General features: G+C 42.5%; 1 protein-coding gene across 1 annotated transcript in view; it reads left to right on the top strand.

The window, feature by feature from the left end:
• Window positions 1-10,340: 10,340 nt before the first annotated feature.
• LOC111969699 (SRSF protein kinase 1) overlaps window positions 10,341-21,194 on the top strand; it is a 47,844-nt gene continuing 36,990 nt past the window's right edge. The window contains exons 1-2 of the mRNA XM_023995884.3: window positions 10,341-10,504; window positions 11,161-11,215. Of these exons, the coding sequence (XP_023851652.1) occupies window positions 10,492-10,504; window positions 11,161-11,215 (68 nt within the window). The 5' untranslated portion in view covers window positions 10,341-10,491. The remainder of the gene's footprint in view (window positions 10,505-11,160; window positions 11,216-21,194) is intronic.

Genomic DNA, 21,194 nt, shown 5'->3' with positions numbered 1-21,194 from the left:
TCACGTTAAGTAAATGTGCAAATATTTCTTAAAACATGTTTTCACTTTGTCATTACGGGGCATTGTGTGTAGATGGGTGAGATTTAAAAAAAAAACATCTATCCATTTTGATTAGCTGTAACACAGGCTGTAACACAACAAAACGTGGAATAAGTCAAGGGGTATGAATACATTCTGAAGGCACTGTAGTAGGGTAATCTCTATGAACACTAAAAATGTTATCATTAGCACTTTCCATCGGCAAATGTGTTTTGAACTATTATATTTGACTGCAGTGTTATTTCAATCCAGTTGTTATTTSCCACTGGCAAGCAGCAGCATAGAAAAGCTTCTGGACCCCCTTCTTTCAACAACACTCCCTCTCTTCCCTCTCACACACAATCTACCCTATGAATATATTTAGGTCAAAGGTCCCTGCAGCACCTCAGGTCTCCGGGCATTTTTTACCATAGTCAGTTGACAGTTTTTGTTGTTCATCTGTGGGACTACATGCTGAGGAAAGTGTTTGCCTTGCACCTGTGATAAGATGTGATGTTTGACTTCTCTACAGTATCTTTTCACAGTATAGGGAGTATAGACTCAAGCRTCATCATCTTGGTGTGAACTGTGGTGACCCCTGCCACTAAACAGCCAACTCARCTCTGGTTTAGGACAGGAAACGTTCAAGCAGATTTTTTGGCTTCGGCCGAAGTACTGTATGTGAAAATATGTAGTTGCCGTGATAGATATTCTTGGCTTTTTGTTGTGTCTACAACTAAGGATGTATTTTTTTTTTTWAACACAGTAGTTGCTGCAAACACCCTAGCCTCAGTGTACAATCCGATATGTCGTCTGACATGTAGGTACATTTTGTGAAGATGTGTGTTTGTGTGAGGACGCATGCTTCTCTCACTGTTGCCACAAAACATGAAAAAATTWAATTGCAACAGAAGACAACAGTGGTCACCAATACACATCCTAATATAAAACATATTGATGAGTATGGTTAATCCCTCTGTGATCCTATTGTCATCAAATGGTGTGTATGACAACATTAGGAGGGAGTACCTTCTAGTGAAAATAAGTAAGATGCTGTTCTCTAGTGATCAGAAGTTAGAACTACATCACCACATTCTCTCTCGATGAGAAGCAACCAGATCACGTTGAGCTCATGTGAGAATGTGGGAGGCAAGCCGTCTGCCTAGTGAGACTAGATCACGTTTGGTAGACTAGTACCAGCCAGGTAGAGTGCCAAGCCGTCCGGCCTACATCTGGCAAAAGACTAAGCTGTATGTTGTTTGACATCAGTTGCTTGAACTCACTGATTGAAATGTTGTTCATGGTATTGAACAAGCCYTCTGAGTCATCATACAGACTGAACCAAATACAGAAGACTGAGATTACAAATACTGGTAATAATTAACACCAAAACACTGAGACACAGTCCAGCTGTTTCACAATGCAGCTCTATTTTTTATTAAAAACATAAAGACACAATTACACACTAGGCACAAARATACAATTGAAAACAAAGTTGTTTTGAGTGACCAGTGTAATTTCTTATTAATAGCTTCTTAAAGTGAATCTTAAAGGGCTAGGCTACATATTGAACTTCAATCTTCTCTGGCCAGTGGRACAGAATATTAATTTATTGATCAATTCAAATCGCCCTCATAATCATTGGCCTGTCAACACCATAAGTCCAAATCCACATCTCCATCTATGGAATAGGATTGGGCTGATTTAGCAAGCTAGCTACTGCAGGACATCAACACAAGTGGACAAGAAATGAAAATGATGTTGTGCTTAGGATGTGATTTGATTGGTGTGAAGCCAAATCCAAACTGGCCTCCCTTGGGAGGCATTTTGCTGCACCAGGACAACCCACAGCTGAGATCAGCTCAACACTGATTGGCAAATTATTTTATTTAAAAAATATATAAAAGGGAGCATCAGATACATGGGCTACACATACTGAGACTGAAGGGTTCTGTTTCCCTCGCTCTGATGATTTCTCCGGTGAGATTCAGCCATTGAGGAAAATTATGAAAACACAGAGAGGCGAAAAATCAATAATTGAATAGTAATAAAAAAAATATTGGTCAAATATTTGGGGAAGCCTGGCTTCCCTTGGCATCCATGAATACAAGCCATAGGTTGCCTGCAAGTTACCGCTGGATTTCTCTATTAAATGGGAGATTACGCAGCGCTCCTAGCTAAAATAACGCTGCTTGCAATGAAAAAAAATCTAAATAGCAGACCAGTTGATCTGACGCTGTTACGTGTCTATCCGAAAGTTGGAACTACACCATTTATAATTTGACTGGAAATGTAGCCTGTGTCAATTATGATGATTTAGATAACATGTTTACTTGCAGACAATTACTTAGCCAAATTATGCCTACGTCGAGGCTACTCTTRTGCGTCAATACATTTACAGTGCCTTCAGAAAGTTTTCATAACGCTTGATTTATTTCACATTTGGTTGTGTTACAGCCTGAATTAAAAACGGAATACATATATTTTTCTGACCGATCTACACACAATACCCCATAATGATGAAGTGAAAACATGTTTGTAGAATGTTTAGCAAATTTACAGAAAAATCTKATTTACATAAGTATTCACAGCCCTTTGCTTTAACACTCCAAATTTAGCTCAGGTGCATTCAATTTCCTTTGATCATCCTTGAGATGGCACTACAACTTGATTGGAGTCCACCTGTGGCCAATTCAATTGTTTGGAGACAGGCACAGGAATACGAGATAGGGGTTTTAAGAGTTGTCCCAAAAATACAACATGCCATGAAAAGGCACGGGAATGAAGCCCAAAACAAGTATACAAAAACACAGMGATGAAACCCAAACAAAGGTTAAACTCTAATAAATACACACGGGACGAGACTCGTAATAACATCTACACAATGGTGAACAGAGAGCACATATATGCAATTACTAATCAGGGGGGAATGGGAACCAGGTGTGCGTAATGCCTAGAGGCCGTTGACGTAGACCTCCTGTACTGATGCATAGAATGACGTGCTGCACCAGCAGCGGGACGACACCGGCCTCGAGGAGGTCCACAGGGAAGCGGTGCGGGTCGGTCAGGGCCAGTTGTAGCTGCCAAAGTTGTGTCGTCAGACGGGCTAGTTGCAGCTGCCGAAGTTGCGGCGGCATCAGACGGGCCAGTTGCAGCTGCGGAACTGCAGCTGCGTTGGACTGTTGGACGGGTCAGTTGGAGCTGCGTCGGACGGGCCAGTTGCYGCGGCCAAAGTTGCGGCCAGAAAAGGCTGCCCTGCTGTTATTGTGAAATGGAACCATCTAGGAGCAACAATGGCTCAGCCCAGTGGTAGGCCAAGCTCACAGAATGGGACTGCCGAGTGTTGAAGTGCGTAGCGCGTAAAAATCGTTTGTCCTGGGTTGCAACACTCACTACCGAGTTCCAAACTGCCTCTGGAAGCAACATCAGCACAAGAACTGTTAGTCGAGAGCTTCATGGAATGGGTTTCTATGGCCGAGCAGCCGCACCCAAGCCTAAGATCACCATGCGCAATGCCAAGCTTCGGCTGGAGTGGTGTAAAGCTTTCCGCTATTGTAGCAGTGGAAACGCGTTCTCTCCCTTTTGTTGTTGGTTCATCACACCAAATGATTTAATCAGCCTCCTGAGTTTGAAGAGGCGCTGTTGCGCCTTCCTCACCACTGTTTGTGTGGATGGACCATTTCAGGTTGTCAGTGATATGTACGCCGAGAAACGTAACGCTTTTCACCCTCTCCACTGCACTCCTGAAGTCCACGATTAGCTCGTTCATAAGAGGTTATTTTCCTGGCAACACTTCGCCAGGGCCCTCACCTCCTCCCTGTAGGCTGTCTTGATGTTGTTGATAATCAGGCCTACCACCGTTGCGTCTTCTGCAAACTTGATGATTGAGTTGGAGATGTGCATGGCCACGCAGTCTTGGATGAACAGGGAGTATAGGAGGGGGCTTAGCACGCACCTTTGTAGGGCCCCCATGTTGAGGATAAGTGTAGCGGAGGTGTTGTTGCCTACCTTCACCACCTGGGGTTGGCCCATCGGGAAATCCAGGACCCAATTGCACAGGGCGGGGTTCAGACCCAGTGCCCCGAGCTTAGTGATGAGCTTGGAGGGCACTATGGTGTTGAAGGCTGAGCTGTAGTCGATGAACAGCATTCCTCCATAGGTATTCCTCTTGTCCAGATGGGATAAGGCAGTGTGCAGTGCGATGGGTATTGCGTCATCCGGGGATCTGTTGTTTTGCAAACATGGTCCTGTTTTATCAATTTCTGTGATGATCAARGGGCAGTTTATTACCTCTGTGAAATGAATATGCAACTTAAAGTTGTGCGTATTTGTATTTATTTTTGCAATAAAGATGGTGACATTACAACAATACACATTTACAAAAAAATCACTGGACAAGTTAATGGAAACATAGCTAGTGTGTGCTTAGAACAAAATTCTTACCATCTCCAGGTCCTCCGGGCTTAATGCATCCGTCTCCCTTCTGAAAACCTACTGCATCCAGGTCTTCAAAAAAATTACTTATAATTTCAAACGTCTGTTGTTCTAATTCTCTTGGAGCTGTAGTTGATTTAACTATTTGACAACAGACTCAGAGTAGCGTGAAGAAGGACAAAGCAAATGTTGACGGTTTCTCAGTCGTATGTGCACTAGTTAATGCGGTGCACACAGGGTTGCCAGATCTAGCTCAAATGTCTAGTCCAATGAGCACTCAAAACCCACCCACAAAGCCTGAAAATAAGCCCCCCTCCCCCCCAAAAAAATATTGCAGCGAGAGGAGTTGCCACATTTATCCAATAGGTGTCTCTATAATGACAGTCTAAATCATCAAGTTTGCGGACGACACTACAGTGGTAGGCTTGATTACCAACAACGACTAGACGGTCTACYGGGAGGAYGTGAGGGCCCTCGGGGTGTGGTGTCAGGAAAATAACCTCACTCAATATCAACAAAACAAAGGAGATGATCGTSGACTTCAGGAAACAGCAGAGGGAGCACCCCCCTATCCACATCGATGGGACAGTAGTGGAGAAGGTAAACAGTTTAAGTTCCTCAGCGTACACATCACGGACAAACTGAAATGGTCCACCCACACAGACAGCGTGGTGAAAAAGGCGCAACAGCGCCTCTTCAACCTCAGGAGGCTGAAGAAATTTGGCTTGTCACCGAAAACACACACACACTTTTACCGATGCACAATCGAGAGCATCCTGTCGGGCTGTGTCACAGCCTGTTACGGCTACTGCTCCGCACACAATCGTAAGGCTCTCCAGAGGGTAGTGCGGTCTGCACAACGCATCACCGGGGGCAAACTACCTGCCTTCCAGGACACCTACATCACCCGATGTCACAGGAAGGACAAAAAGATCATCAAAGACAACAACCACCCGAGCCACTGCCTGTTCACCCCGCTATCATCCAGAAGGCGAGCTCAGTACAGGTGTATCAAAGCTGGGATCAAGAGACTGAAAAACAGCTTCTATTGAGTGGCTGCTGCCAACATACAGACTCAAATCTCTTGCCACTTTAATAATTAATAATTGGATGTAATAAATGTATCACTTTAAACAATGCCACTTTATATAATGTTTACATACCCTACATTACTCATCTCATATGTATATACTGTACTCTATACCATCTACTGCATCTTGCCTATGCCGCACGGCCATCGCTCATCCATATATTTATATGTACATATTCTTATTAATTCCTTTACACTTGTGTGTATAAGGTAGTTGTTGTGAAATTGTTAGATTACTTGTTAAGATATTACTGCACTGTCGGAACTAGAAGCACAAGCATTTCGCTACAGTCGCATTAACATCTGCTAACCATGTGTATGTGACCAATAAAATGTTATTTGATTTGAAATACAACTGGTAAAATTGCTTTACCTTGTTCTCTGCATTTCTCCCTTTGTTGTTGGTTCATCACACCAAATMATTTAATCAGCAAGCATWATTGTAAAATGGTGTTAACACAATGTTGAACATTGTTAACACAATGTTGAACATACAAGTCACATCCAGGTGAATTTTTTGTATTGATAAATGTGAGGTTTCCACACGGGAGGGCTATTAGCTGAATCAGTCATACAATTTGGCATGCCATCCAAGTCCCCTTGCTTTGTGGTACGAAAGTTAAAGCTAAAGGCACTCCACTGCCATCTACTGAACTGGATTGGTGTAACAGTATATGCGTACCAAAGCAGATCTTGCATGCTGTAGGCCTACTGGCCTATCAATACAATGCATTCACAGTGCACTAAACACACTTTAATTGAATGTACTAAAGCAATCAACACATTTACATTTACATTTACATTTAAGTCATTTAGCAGACGCTCTTATCCAGAGCGACTTACAAATTGGAAAGTTCATACATATTCACACATCTATGCACTGTGAATTGCATTGATATTAGGCCTACACTCCTATGATCAAATCAAATTTTATTTGTCACATTCTTCGCAAACAACAGGTGTAAATTAACAGGGAAATACTTACTTACGGGCCCTTCCCAAAAATGCAAAGATATATATATWTTTTTTGAAATAGTAGAAAAATAATCTAAAACTGAGAAAAATAATAACACGAGGAACAAACAGAAAAATAATAACACAAGGAATAAATACACAATGAATAACGATAACTTGGCTATATACACCAGGTACCAGTACTGAGTTGATGTGCAGGGTTACAAGGTAGTTGAAATAGGTATGTACATTTAGGTCGGGATAAAGTGACTAGGCAACAGGATAGATAATAAACAGTAACAGCAGCATACAGTATGTGATGAGTCAAAAGAGATTAGTGCAAAAAGGGTCAATGCGTATATTCAGGGTAGCTATTGGTTAACTATTTAACTAACCATTTAGCAGTCTTATAGCTTGGGGGTAGAAGCTGTTCAGGGTCCTGTTGGTTCCAAACTTGCCGTGCGGTAGCAGAGAGGACAGTCTATGACTTGAGTGGCTGGAGTTTTGGACAACTTCCTCTGACACCGCCTGGTATAGAGGTCCTGGATGGCAGGTAGCTCAGCCCAAGTGATGTACTGGGCCATACGCACTACCATCTGTAGCACCTTGCAGTCGGATGCCAAACAGTTGCCATACCAAGCGGTGATGCAGTCAGTCAAGATGCTCTCAATAGTGCAGCTGTAGAACCTTTTGAGGATCTGAGGGCCCATGCCGAATCTTTACAGCCTCCTGAGAGCGAAGAGGCATTGTCGTGCCCTCTTCCCGACTGTGTTGATATGTGTGGACCATGATAGTTCCATAGTGATGTGGACACCGAAAAACTTGAAGCTCCCGACCTGTTCCACAACAGCCCCGTCGATGTGAATGGGGGCATGCTCGGCCTTACATTTCCTGTAATACATGATCAGCTCCTTCAACTTGCTGATGTTGAGGGAGAGGTTGTTGTCCTGGCACCTCACTACCAGGACTCTGGCCTCTTCTCTGTAGGCTGTCACATCGTCGTTGGTGATTAGGTCTACCACCATCGTGCTGTCTGCAAACTTAATGATGTTGTTGGAGTCATGTGTGGCCACGCAGTCGTGGGTGAACAGGGAGTATAGGAGTGGACTAAGCATGCACCCCCGAGGGGCCCCCATGTTGAGGATCAGCGTGGTAGATGTGTTGTTGCCTACCCTCTCTACCTGGGGGCGGCACATCAGGAAGTCCAGGATCCAGTTGCAGAGGGAGGTGTTTAATTCAAGGGTCCTCAGCTTAGTGATGAGCTTTGTGGGCACATTGGTGTTGAACACTGAGCTGTAGTCAATGAACAGCATTCTCACATAGGTGTTCCTTTTGTCCAGGTGAGAAAGGGCAGTGTGGAGTGCAATAGAGATTGCATCATCTCTGGATCTGTTGGGGTGGTACAGGAATTGGAGTGGGTCCAGGGTGTCTGGGATGATGATGTTGATGTGAGCCATGACCAGCCTTTCAAAGTATGTCATGGCTACAGATGTGAGTGCTATGGGGGCGATAGTCATTTAGACAGGTTACCTTGGCGTTTTTGGGCACAGGGACTATGGTGGTCTGCTTGAAACATGTAGGTATTACAGACTGGGTCCGGGAGATGTTGAAAATGTCAGGGAAGACACTTGCCAGCTGGTCACTGCATGCGCTGAGTGCGCGTCCTGGTAATCAGTCTGACCCTGCGGCCTTGTAAATGTTAACCGGTTTAATGGTTTTACTCACATCGGCTATGGAGAGCATGATCACACAGTCGTCCGGAACAGCTGGTGCTCTCATGCATAGTTCAGTGCTGCTAGTATCGAAGCGTGCATAGAAGGTATTTAGCTTGTCTGATAGGCTCGCGTCACTGGACAGCTCATGGCTAGGTTTCCCTTTGTAATCTGTGATAGTTTGCAAGCCCTGCCACATCCGATGAGCATCAGAGACGGTGTAGTAGGATTCAATCTTGGTCCAGTATTGACACTTTGCCTGTTTGATGGTTCGTCAGAGTGCGTAGTGGGGATTTCTTATAATCTTCCGGATTAGTGTCCCGCTCATTGAAAGCGGCAGCGCTAGTCTTTTGCTCAATGTAGATGTTGCCTGTAATCCATGGCTTCTGGTTGGGATATGTACGTACGTACTCAATCCCATCAGATTGATCCTGGAACATATTCCAGTCTGTGCTAGCGAAACAGTCCTATAGCTTATTACTGAAAGGTCGCTGGTTTCGAATCCCTGAGCCAACTGGGTGAAAAATCTGTCTATGTGCCCTTGAGCAAGGCACTTAACCCTAATTACTCCTGTAAATCGCTCAGGATACYAGTGTCTGCTAAATGACGTACATGTAAAATGATTCCCTACACTTCCTTGTGTTGTCACATAAACTAAAATTAGGTTAACTATTCTAATTTTAGCAACCAGGAGGTGGCGGAGCGATTTCTGCATATTGCACATTCATTTCTTGTTATTTTTTCTTGTTATTATGTGTGTATTGTTATTGTATTGATAAATATTGCTGCATTGTTGGAAATGCAAACATAAGCATTTTGCTGCACCTGCGATAACATCTGAAAAACTGTGTACACAACCAATAAACTTTTATTTGATTTTACTGTACCTATGATCAGGGGTATAATCATTATATACCACCCTGCATACCACTGCTGGCTTGCTTCTGAAGCTAAGCAGGGTTGGTCCTGGTCAGTCCCTGGATGGGAGACCAGGTGCTGCTGGAAGTGGTGTTGGAGGGCCAGTAGGAGGCACTCTTTCCTCTGGTCTAAACAAAGATCCCAATGCCCCAGGGCAGTGATTGGGGACACTGCTCTGTGTAGGGTGCCGTCTTTCGGATGGGACGATAAACGGGTGTCCTGACTCTCTGAGGTCATTAAAGATCCCATGGCACTTATCGTAAGAGTAGGGGAGTTAACCCCGGTGTCCTGGCTAAATTCCCAATCTGGCCCTCTACCATCACGGTCACCTAATAATCCCCAGTTTACAATTGGCTCATTCATCCCCCTCCTCTCCCCTGTAACTATTCCCCAGGTCGTTGCTGCAAATGAGAACGTGTTCTCAGTCAACTTACCTGGTAAAATAACGGTKAAATWAAAAAAAATTWWAAAAAAATTAGTCAAAACAGTTGCAAAACGTTTCGTTTTCCAACTAAAACGAGAGTTTCTATTTTACAAATTCAGGTAGGTCACTCCCCGTTTCGTTTGCTTCCGTTTAAGAAACGTTTGCAACAGAATCGGCGTAATGAATACGCCCCAGGTATGGTGTTGTGCATACTGCTACCACTAGGTGGAACCACGACACTGGTGTTTGGTTGAACACGTTGGATCTTGACAGTGCAGCATCCATCCAACCTGCATGCAGTTCTGGAAAAGGTAGAAATCGATTAAATTCATGGCAAACTCCTATTATCAATAAAGTGGGCCTAGATTTGGCCTGAGCCACATCTGCATGAGGATGATAGATTTTGGGGCAAGTGAACCAGGAATACTGTTTATTCAGTTAAAACGATTCGATATAATCATATATTAATATGATCCGTAAACATTTGTTTTCTAAGAGGACATGTAGCAAAAATTATCATTTTGTTTCATGTAGGCCTATCAAAGGGACAGACGGTAACGATGACGCCGTGGTCAAAGAGGGAACGTTGGTGAAGTTTTGCCTGTAAGGGCACGCCGGTCCGTGCTATCCTGGATCGTTGGGACGTCCCCCAAGGATGGCCCAGTAGTCACAAAAATAGATGGGTGTTGGTTAAATTGTGATTTTAATGAATGGAGCGAATTTGGAGCGGCCGTTTTTTTTTCATGTGAACGTGAAGCGGTAGGAAATGACATCGATCGATGAGCGCTCAACTCCGTTCACATACTCTGGTACAGGTTAGGGTTATGGACGTCCCAAGAATTCCAGATTGCAATGACCAAGGGACGCCTGCGCTCTGACTACTACACTGGAAACATATCGCTCAACTCCAATTTGAACCCCATCCCCGGCCCGTTTACAGCATGGAAAGGAAAGGTAATCTGCTTAAAGAATAAGGATGATAAATGAACAGTATCAGTGAATGCGCACATCAATGATCCAACAAGCTGAGGCCGCTGATTTTGGACATATGACTGTTATTGAAGGAATTGTCAAGGCCGTGGATTTTTTTGTGGAACTAGACAATAGCGAACCACGCGTTGTAGCTAGCTAGGCACGAAATGCTAGCTATCATGAGCTGTAAAGCTAGTTAGCTAACGTCACTAGTTAGCGGTGGAGGTTTTCACAGCTGCACAATCCTGATATTATTTGATAAACATTATTAAACTCGTTTGTGCAATTGAATAAACAAAACCCACGTGTGGGAAACACCTGTATTTTGTAACTTAACTAAGTTTGGCCATTTCAGCATCTAACACCTGCTCGCTAGCTTTCTTAGCAGCTAACGTTATCTGGCTAGGTAACGTTAGTTCCATATTGCAACTTTGTGCGCATATACTTTAGCCCTCCTTATCACTATGTAACAACGGTGTTTACGTTATAACTAGCAACCAATATTACTGTATAATTAACTAGCCAACGTTAGCTAACAGGTTGTGTATCAAACTAACGTTAATACGTACTGTTATGAAAGTGAAAGGTCTGCCAAATGAAACGATGGTAACGTTATTTTGTCATCTACCCCGTGACAGTTCTTGCACTCCAGGCGAGGAAGAAAAGGACAAAGACGAAAAAACCCGGCAAAAAGTGAGTGCCTAGTAACTTTTATTAGTTAGTAATTTGGACTGTCGAGAGAGCGCCCCTCTGCTTCACCGAATTTACTTTATAATCTTCGATCCTGGTTATCAGTTAGATATGTCTGATTGGAATCTTTCTTGTTGGTATTTGGTTTTCATTATGCCACAGAATCCTAATTTTGCTCTCGTCCATTCAGTGCATTCCTTATCCTGGTTTGTGTGGTTGACTCATTCACTGAACTGACATGTGAAGTGAAAGTTGCCCTGATGCCATTGTTTTGTCCAGAGCTGCATCTCAATTGTGTCAATGGGGTTCCTCCCCTCCTTCACTAACTCAGGGTTTAATGGAGAAGGAACCTGTGCTGTTACTACTCATGAATGAATGAACAAATAAATGAAAGGACAGTTGACATTATTCCTGTTGACAGTGGTGCTCCTATAACGGTATGGTCCATTTTATGCTTTCACTGAATACCTATGTGTGTGTGGGGGGGTGGKGATTCAGGGAGATGATGCTCGAGCCAAAGCTCTGCCAATTATTGATGAGCTCGATTAGCTTCTCCTCTGAGCACACAAACACTGACACTCACACACAATCTATCTCCCTCAGTCAGTATACATCACACACAACCCTACAGGCCTTCGGCCCTACGAGCACTGCWATGCAATCACACCTACAGCCCAAAGCATGAGAGCAGTACAGCCTTATTCTAAAATGTATCAAATGTTTTTCCTCATCAATATACTGGACAATGAAAGAAAGTTAATTTGAAAACCAATATGGAAGTCTTTATTAAAAAATTATCCGYATGTGGTTGGGTTTTGGCTAGGCTACTTTGAAGCAAGGTAAGACATGCCTCATAATACGTAGTAAAACGTTAAGTTTTCAAATTAAGCATATGCTTTCAAAATGCATACTGCCTCCAGCTCATTGCGAAGTGAAGCCTGCCTTCTGTTGCCTATGCATTTGAATATTGAATGGGAAGCGCACTTCAATTACCAGTTGAGAAATAAAAATAGTTGCTCTTTTTAATCGTGGCCATCAAAACAGTTTTTAACACGCAATTACATTTAGAATTGTTGCGCAATGATTGGGCTAATAAAAGCAGGTTTCACTCCAGCAGCAACGAAAGAGCTGTTTGAGGAGCTGTAGCATCAGCTCTCGTGCTGTCTGACATATTTTCTGCTCAAAGGCTGTGTAAGATACAGAACGAATATACACATGCCAATTTAATTCCACAAAATTWTGCAAATTAACCGAATAGACCGATAAGCATGACTGGTCAAATGAATTACATTGACTGCAGTGGTAGGCTTGATTACCAACAATGATGAGACGGCCTACGGGGAGGAGGTGAGGGCCCTCGGAGTGTGGTGTCAGGAAAATAACCTCACACTCAACGTCAACAAAACAATGGAGATGATCGTGGACTTATGGAAACAGCAGAGGGAGCACCCCCCTATCCACATCGATGGGACAGTAGTGGAGAAGGTGTAAAGTTTAAGTTCCTCGGCGTACACATCACGGACAAACTGAAATGGTCCCCCCACAAAGACAGTGTGGTGAAGAAGGCACAACAGCGCCTCTTCAACCTCAGGAGGCTGAAGAAATTTGGCTTGTCACCAAAAACACTCACAAACTTTTACAGATCCTGTCGGGCTGTATCACCGCTCCACCCACAACCGCAAGGCTCTCCAGAGGGTAGTGAGGTCTGCACAACGTATCACCGGGGGCAAACTACCTGCACTCCAGGACACCTACACCACCCAATGTCACAGGAAGGCCAAAAAGATCATCAAGGACAACAACCACCGAGCCACTGCCTGTTCACCCCGCTATCATCCAGAAGGCGAGCTCAGTACAGGTGCATCAAAGCTGGGACCGAGAGACTGAAAAACAGCTTCTATCTCAAGGCCATCAGACTGTTAAACAGCCATCACTAACATTGAGTGGCTGCTGCCAACATACTGACTAAAATCTCTAGCCACTTTAATAATAATAAATTGGATGTAATGTATCACTAGTCACTTTAAACTAGAGGTCAACCGATTATGATTTTTCAATGCCTATACCGATTTATTGGAAGACAAAAAAAGCCGATACCGATTAATCGGCCGATTTATTTAAAAAATATAATTTAAAAAAATATATATATATCTATATCATACACACACACACACACACATTTTTGTAATAATGACAATTGCAACAATACTGAATGAACAATGAACACTTTTATTTTAACTTAATATAATACATAAATACACACACGCACACAGCTCTGAAGTGACAATGATACTGAAGAGTCTGCTTAGGAGACAAATACTCTCAACTGTTTGAATAAAAATAGAGTTTAAGTTACCTGTGATGAATGTTGAAAACAAAAACTTAAATTTCTATATGCAGGAAATCCTATTTTAATAATGGGCATGGTAAGAATTGACAACCAAAGTGCGAGTCAATTCCCATGACACCTTTTAGCAAAATCTGAAAAGCGGTTCCTTCATTTATTCCATAGGATATTTTTTGATTCACTTAAAACAAGGTCTGTGTTTCGTGTAGGCTTACCGTGCCAATTTTATCACCGTGCCAATTTTATAACTGTGTAGATATCCATAGGACAAGGTAACTCTGATCAATATTGGCTAAATATAAGCGAAGATAAAAAAAAATTGTAGAGTGAATTTATGAAAATATGTTGACAAACGTTACCTTATCCTAGTGAGATTTACACGGGTATCAAAACGTCGAGYCGGTTTAAGCCTGCACGAAACACAGACCTTATTTGAAGTAGATCAAGACATTCTCTATGGAAGACATGAACGGTAAAATAACGAAGGAACCCCTTTCAAGTTCAGCCGCAAGTTATTACAGGAATTATAACGCGTCGACTATTTCTCTCTTATCCATATACCTTTGACTAATCCGGAAACTATCACCTCAAACAACACGTTTATTCCGTTCCGTATTTTATCTAACGGGTGGCATCCATGAGTCTAAATATTCRTGTTACATTGCACAACCTTCAATGTTGTCATAATTACGTAAAATTCTGGCAAATTAGTTCGCAAAGAGCCAGGCGGCCCAAATTGTTGCATATACCCTGACTCTGCGTGCAATGAACGCAAGAGAAATGACACAATTTCACCTGGTTAATATTGCCTGCTAACCTGGATTTCTTTTAGCTAAATATGCAGGTTTAAAAATATATACTTGTGTATTGATGTTTATGGTTAAGTACACATTGGAGCAATGACAGTCATTGATTGATTGTTTTTTATAAGATAAGTTTAATGCTAGCTAGCAACTTACTGCATTTGCTAACAGGCAGGCTCCTCGTGGAGTGCAATGTAATCAGGTGTTAGAGCATTGGACTAGTTAACTGTAAGGTTGCAAGATTGGATCTCCCGAGCTGACAAGGTTAAAAATCTGAGGCAGAACGTTCCTAGGCCGCCATTGAAAATAAGAATGTGTTCTTAACTGACTTGCCTAGTTAAATAAAGATTAAATAAAGGTGTAAAAAATAATATATATATATATAATAATCGGCAAATCGGCGCCCAAAAATACCGATTTCCGATTGTTATGAAAACTTGAAATCGGCCCCGATTTATCTGCCATTCCGATTAATCGGTCGACCTATACTTTAAACAGTGCCACTTTATATAATATTTACATACCCTACATTACTCATCTCATATGTGTATATACTGTACTCTATACCATCTACTGCATCTTGCCTATGCCGTTCGGCCATCGCTCATCCATATATTTCTATGTACATATTCTTATTTATTCCTTTACACTTGTGTGTGTATAAGGTAGTTGTTGTGAAATTGTTAGATTACTTGTTAGATATTACTGCACGGTCGGAACTAGAAGCACAAGCATTTCGCTACACTCGCATTAACATCTGCTAACCGTGTGTGTGTGACCAATAACATTTGATTTGACTGGTATTTCCATCAATGAATAGGCACAAAAGCATTATTTCGCAATGGGATTTTATTTCTTCTCCTGGACAATTGGCCTGGCCGCAATTTTGTTTGTCGGCATTTAAATTACCGGCTAAAGGAAACCCAGACACACACACACACACACACCTCCAGTCCTCCGGCTCTGTCTCTGGTTGTCCCAAAATGGCCTAACAGTGCCAGTCTCAATCTACACAACACTGGGGAAGAATCTTCCAGTTTTTGAATTCCGCTGCAGAGCTCTCGCGCACTTTCCTTCCATTCTCCTGTCTCAGTCCTGCTCTCTTCTCTCCTTCCTTCCCTCCCTCTTCTCTTTTTCCAGTCTTCATCCCTCCACACCCTCCCTTTCCTCCTCTCTTTCTTCCTATTTCTCTCTCACCTCAGTAGCTCACTAGCATTAGTTGCGCAGTGTGTTCAGTTCTGGTGTGGTACAGAGGAGAGCTGGGGAGCGGTGTTGCGAGCGAGCCCCAGATCAGAGCACCGTTCCTGGGTTAGCCTGGCCGAGCCTTCCTCTGCCTCTGGGCCATGTGGCTTCTCGACTGGATTGTCTCTCTCAACACCGCCGTTGTCAAGCTGGCCACCGGCCTGAGGTGCAAGTGAGTGGCAGATTGGATGCTGTGTGTGTGTAGGGCTCTACGTTAAGGCTTGTCTGCTTGTCCGGGCAAGTAGAAAAAAAGAAATTGGTCAGACAACCAGAATACAGATTTCAGTTGTCCTAATGGACATGTAAAATAAAAAATCTCTATCGGTTACTCCGATCAGAATTGGATCAGGCAGGGCAGTGCATGGTTGACATTGAGTAAATTGCCTGTATTCGTAAAGCCTACTTCAATAAATGTTATATTTACACAAAGCAAGAGAACAATGTAGCCCGAGCTAAGAGTTTCACCAAAGCAGCGCAAAATATCGTTTTTTTTCTCTCTCAAATGTCAGATGATCTAGGCCAATAGACACTCATGTGTCTTATTGTTAAAGAAGGCCAAATGTTCAATGTTCTCTCCACTTGATATGAATGTGACGTCCCTATTAAGCCACTCCTTCAGTTTCATSCATACTAGATCTCTTCTGCCGCGCTATTTCATGATCAAACGATGAATGAATCGAACGGTGTTCTCGGCTACCTCAAAGTTTAAAGTTTGTTTTTGAATAACCCCAAAACATGGGAGGCCTAAGGTAATAATGAGAGAGATTGAAGAAACAATAGCAGGATGTACAAATCCAATGATACATTTTAACAAACCTTACAGTTGAGCAAAGCATTATAAGACTGAAGGAAATCCCTCGTCATTGCGAACCAAACGACCAAAGCCTAATCCTACTAACTGAAATTTCATTAAAGCGTGAAGACAAATTAAAGTAATGAAGAGTATTTTCCAAACTATTCCAATAGTGTTTATTGTCCTAAAGTTGCAGCTTTTAAATGAAATGAAAGTAGGAGTCTATGCTATTCACATATTTATTTTTAATGAATTATTTTAGGCCACAATGAGTGAAATGGCGCAAACGATCCTCAGATGGTCAAATCTAATGAGTCAAAAGAACTTACGCTACAGCTGAGGAAAACCTATAAAATAAATGATGCATAGTTGGCCTAGGCCTATTGCCATATTATTCTAGCAATGTGCAACCTACCTACAACACATTTAGTAGCCTAGGCCTAATAAGAGAGGAGGATGAGGCAAAAAAAAGCAACTCAGTTTATATTTATCCAGTTCTGAGGACAGCAGATTTGCTCTGCAGCCCATGATGACCCATCACAGACACACAGCCAGCAAGGCTTGTTGACTGTCACTCACTCCATCTGTGCGCTTCGGCACACACAGATAGCCAGATAGGGTTAGGCTACTACACATCTCTGACGAGCCACAGCTCCACCAGAGTGGAATGGGCTATTTGAAAAGATTTGGCTCCACTAAATATATTTTGTCAATGTCATGATTCCTCTCGTCTCTCGAGCCAAATGCGTAGCAGTCTTCCATTTTTTTTACTTTTTAAAAACAGTTTGGGGATGGCCGCTAGGGGGTGATAACATTGTCAATGAGCAAGCGCCCTTTTGGCCGAAAGTGTTAGACCACAAGTGGCTTAAGCTTTTGGACAAGTAAAAAAATCTGTCGGACCAAAAAAGTTAATGTCAATCCCTGATCTGTGTGTGTGCAGCACACCTGACTTGTTGGTGGCCTGATCAATTTTCTTTACTACGCAGCAGATGTTGACTGACATCACTCCACTGGGCACCTGGTTAGATGAGAATGACGAGTTTAGGAGGAGTGGTGTGTGTGCATGGTGTATTACATGTGTGCATGAGGTGTATGCAGAATTGTGTGTGGCGTGTATGGAGACGTGTGAGTAGGGTTGCAAAATCTATTGGAAGTTCCTGGATTTCCAGAAATCCTGGTTGGAGGGTGTGCAATTCCTGCCCAGTGGAAATGCTCYTTTAGGTTCCACCTCCGAAGGATGACGCAAGCTACTGACACAGGCTAGTATATTCACGAATTTGGGGTGGGAAAGAATCTCCTGGTGATATCCACGTTCGAGCTCTGCTACCCGAGTCCGACGGGCCGCGACATATGGGTTAGGGTCGGGTAGGGCCTGTTTTAAGACGGGAGAGATTATTTCACAGAAAATAATGTTCCTTGAGTTTTGTCGGTGTCTCGTGTGACAAAAAGTAGCTGACGGCTAACTGTTCTCATGTGTCCTCATTGAGCAGAGCAGCCCAAGCAGAGCCGTTGCTATGGATACTCAGACTGAGCTGCCAAGAGCAGAGCTCATGCGGCTTGCTCTTCATGCAGGGAGCAAGTGACAGAGGACCAGCTAATGGATTTACTAATGGAGTGAGTTATTTTGGGCCTGGCCTTCATTTTGGCAGATGCACTCAGTCCTGGGTAAAGTAGGGCCTGAACGTTGCATCTTGGCCTTAGGCTTAAAATGAATGCCAACAAATAGGGAAATGACAGCTGTTAGTGTATCTTGCTAACCTTATCTTGCTAGCTAATGTTATCTGTTGCTGATTTTTGTTTTGTTTTAACTACACCGTTCTCAAAAGATTAGCCAGCTGGCTAATAGTTCTGGAGCTGGGTTTGTCACTCACATAATAAGGAAAACGTTGCCACAGATGTAAATCGGTTTCTTTGACTTCGTTATCTATTATCTCCAAAGTTTTGGCATCTTCCACCAGAGACATGCGCTTTTTCTACATTGAAATGGACATGGTGCTGTCTTTGGTAGGTAGACTACTGGCAGGCTGCGGTACAGCAAAGCCAAGTCAGCCCRTGCTCATGGTGCTCACAGGGGCTGCACCAATCAAAGCAGTAAAGTGTGTAGTGAAGTGGTCAAAACCATTCATCTTGGGTTGACGGGGGGAGCAGGGTATGCAAGTGTAACCGATGTGAAATGGCTAACTAGTTAGCGGGGTGCACGCTAATAGCGTTTCAATCGGTGATTTCACTCACTCTGAGACCTTGAAGTAGTTGTTCCCCTTGCTCTGCAAGGGCCGCGGCTTTTGTGGGGCGTTGGGTAACGATGCTTCGAGGGTGGCTGTTGTCGATGTGCGCAGAGGGTCCCTGGTTCGAGCCCAGGTAGGGGCGAGGAGAGGGACGGAAGCTATACCGTTAGTCATATGATGCAATTATACCAGTTATAAAATTGTCATTTTTTTCATACAGATTAGCAAAAAATGATATAGAAAATGTCTAAACTATCCAACAGATTGTTAATTTTCTGCTAAAAAAGGGGGATAAAGCATACATTTGCTCCCCTTTTTTGATTCGCTCCATGGTTACGGCAAAAAKCTGTTTGTCTCAGTCATGACTCGAAGAGGAACAACTTCGCAGGAGTTTGATTTAATAAACATGCTGGTGGGTGGTGAGGTTCAAATAAAACCTAGGCATGAAATGAAACGGGCAAAAAATTATTTCCACGTCATCTCATAGGAAAAGACAAAGCATTGACGCGGGCTGGTTGGATTTGTCACTTCAAGGCCAAACATATCATACCTTGAATAAAACAATGACTTATTGACTTAAATCGTTGTGCAGCATCATGGGTAAGCTCTAGCCATCGTCCTTTAGCTCTGCTGGTGTGAATGTTCAAAACGTACATTTAAAAAATATATTTCTTCTGTGTAAATTCATTGTTTTACCATGAAGTAGCGTGGTGGGAGAGACGCATATTTTTTTGGCTTGACATTGTGTACTGCTTTGGTGAAAATATTAGCTCTGTCTACATTGCAAGAGACCATTCTGTAAATGGTTTATAACATATCGATTGAAATAGGTTATGCAGACTATAGCGAAGAAATAGGCCACTTTTGCCGTGGGCTGCCCAGTCAGCTCTACTGCGTGGTGTCGAGTTGGAATTGGTTCTACATCGTCTGTCTCATCACAGTGTCGTCACCATCGACAATGTAGGTCAATCCTCTTCGATATCTGATACTATTGTAATATCGCCCAACCCTAGTGTATGTGTCAGATTGATGTCTCGGCGTCCCTGGCTGTAGCCCCAGGTGACTGTATCCTGCTGCTCAGTTCTCATTTAAGCAAGCCTTTATTGGCCCATCCTAGGGCCCTATTAAAATCTGCGTTGTGGAGAACCCGGACCGAATCACGGAATCCAGACATTATAAACGGAATTCAACAATATTCAAAAATGTATTGAACAGTAGGAAATCTCCTAAATGTATTGAACTTAGGAATTCCTTAATTTGCCCAAAGGTAATCATAAGACTTTAATAAAATGCATCAGTGATTCATATTTTCCTGGAACTTTTTGAAAGGAAACGTGTGTGTGTGTGTGTGTGTGTGAGATGCGGGGGTACGTCTACACAGAAATATAGCCGGTATGATGCGTTTTGCATCATATAATAACATTAAATGGGTGGATCTTCCCTTGGCTGAATGATATCATGATTATTTGCATCAATTCAGTGGCAATTTCTTTTGCAAACTACCATAACATGAGCACTACAGACACATCAGCAAGCAGTACATATGTTCTATGTGTGCTAACATGAGCACTACAGACACATCAGCAAGCAGTAGATATGTTCTATGTGTGCTAACATGAGCGCTACAGACACATCAGCAAGCAGTAGATATGTTCTATGTGTGCTATTTCTATGGTTCCCACTCTGAAGTTTGGTTTTTGCGTCTTTTAATTGTGGTTTTGTACACCAGCTTCAAACGGCTGAAAATACAATATTTCTGGTGATTGAAACGATATTTCACAGTGGTTTAGACGGTACAATGATTCTCTACGATGCTTCTTTTGTTACAAACTGAATTTTGTAACAATTATTACAATTTCAGCAACAAGGAAATGGAGTAGCGATATCTGCATAGTGCACCTTTTAATAATAATGGATAAGGAAAATAAATTAGATATAGACCTGATTTCACCAAATGTTATTCCGCAACCAAATGTTTTATGTTTTCAATTCAATTATACATATTCTCTACGGAAAGTGAATAGATCAATTGGTAGTGACAGAGTCACATTGGACATTGCTTGGGAAGTAATCTGATACAATTTCTTTGTCATGGAGACAAACCAATGTGCATCAGTCGCGTCTTCCTCTAGCATTTTACCTATAATTTATAGCCGAAAGCATTGCGGATTTATGCGTAATTTTAGATGGGTAAAAACAAGTGTGAATTGTACCAAAAGTTCTTTATTAATATACACTACCGGTCAAAAGTTGTAGAACACCGACTCATTCAAGTGTTTTTCTTTATTTTTACAATTTTCTGCATTGTGGAATAATGTGAAGACATTAAAACTATGAAATAACACATATGGAATCATGTAGTAACCAAAAAAGTGTAAAACAAATCAAAATATATTTTATATTTGAGATTCTTTAAATATCCACCCTTTGTCTTGATGACAGCTTTGCACACTCTTGGAATTCTCTCAACCAGCTTCACCTGAAATGCTTTTCCAACAGTCTTGAAGGAGTTCCCACATATGCTGAGCACTTGTTGGCTGCTTTTCCGTCACTCTGCGGTTCAAGTCATCCC

The sequence above is a fragment of the Salvelinus sp. IW2-2015 genome, linkage group LG11, assembly GCF_002910315.2.
Source record: "Salvelinus sp. IW2-2015 linkage group LG11, ASM291031v2, whole genome shotgun sequence".
Lineage (NCBI taxonomy): Eukaryota > Metazoa > Chordata > Actinopteri > Salmoniformes > Salmonidae > Salvelinus > Salvelinus sp. IW2-2015.
The sequence above is the reverse complement of the archived record's forward strand: the minus strand, read 5'-3'. Positions and strand labels throughout refer to the sequence as shown.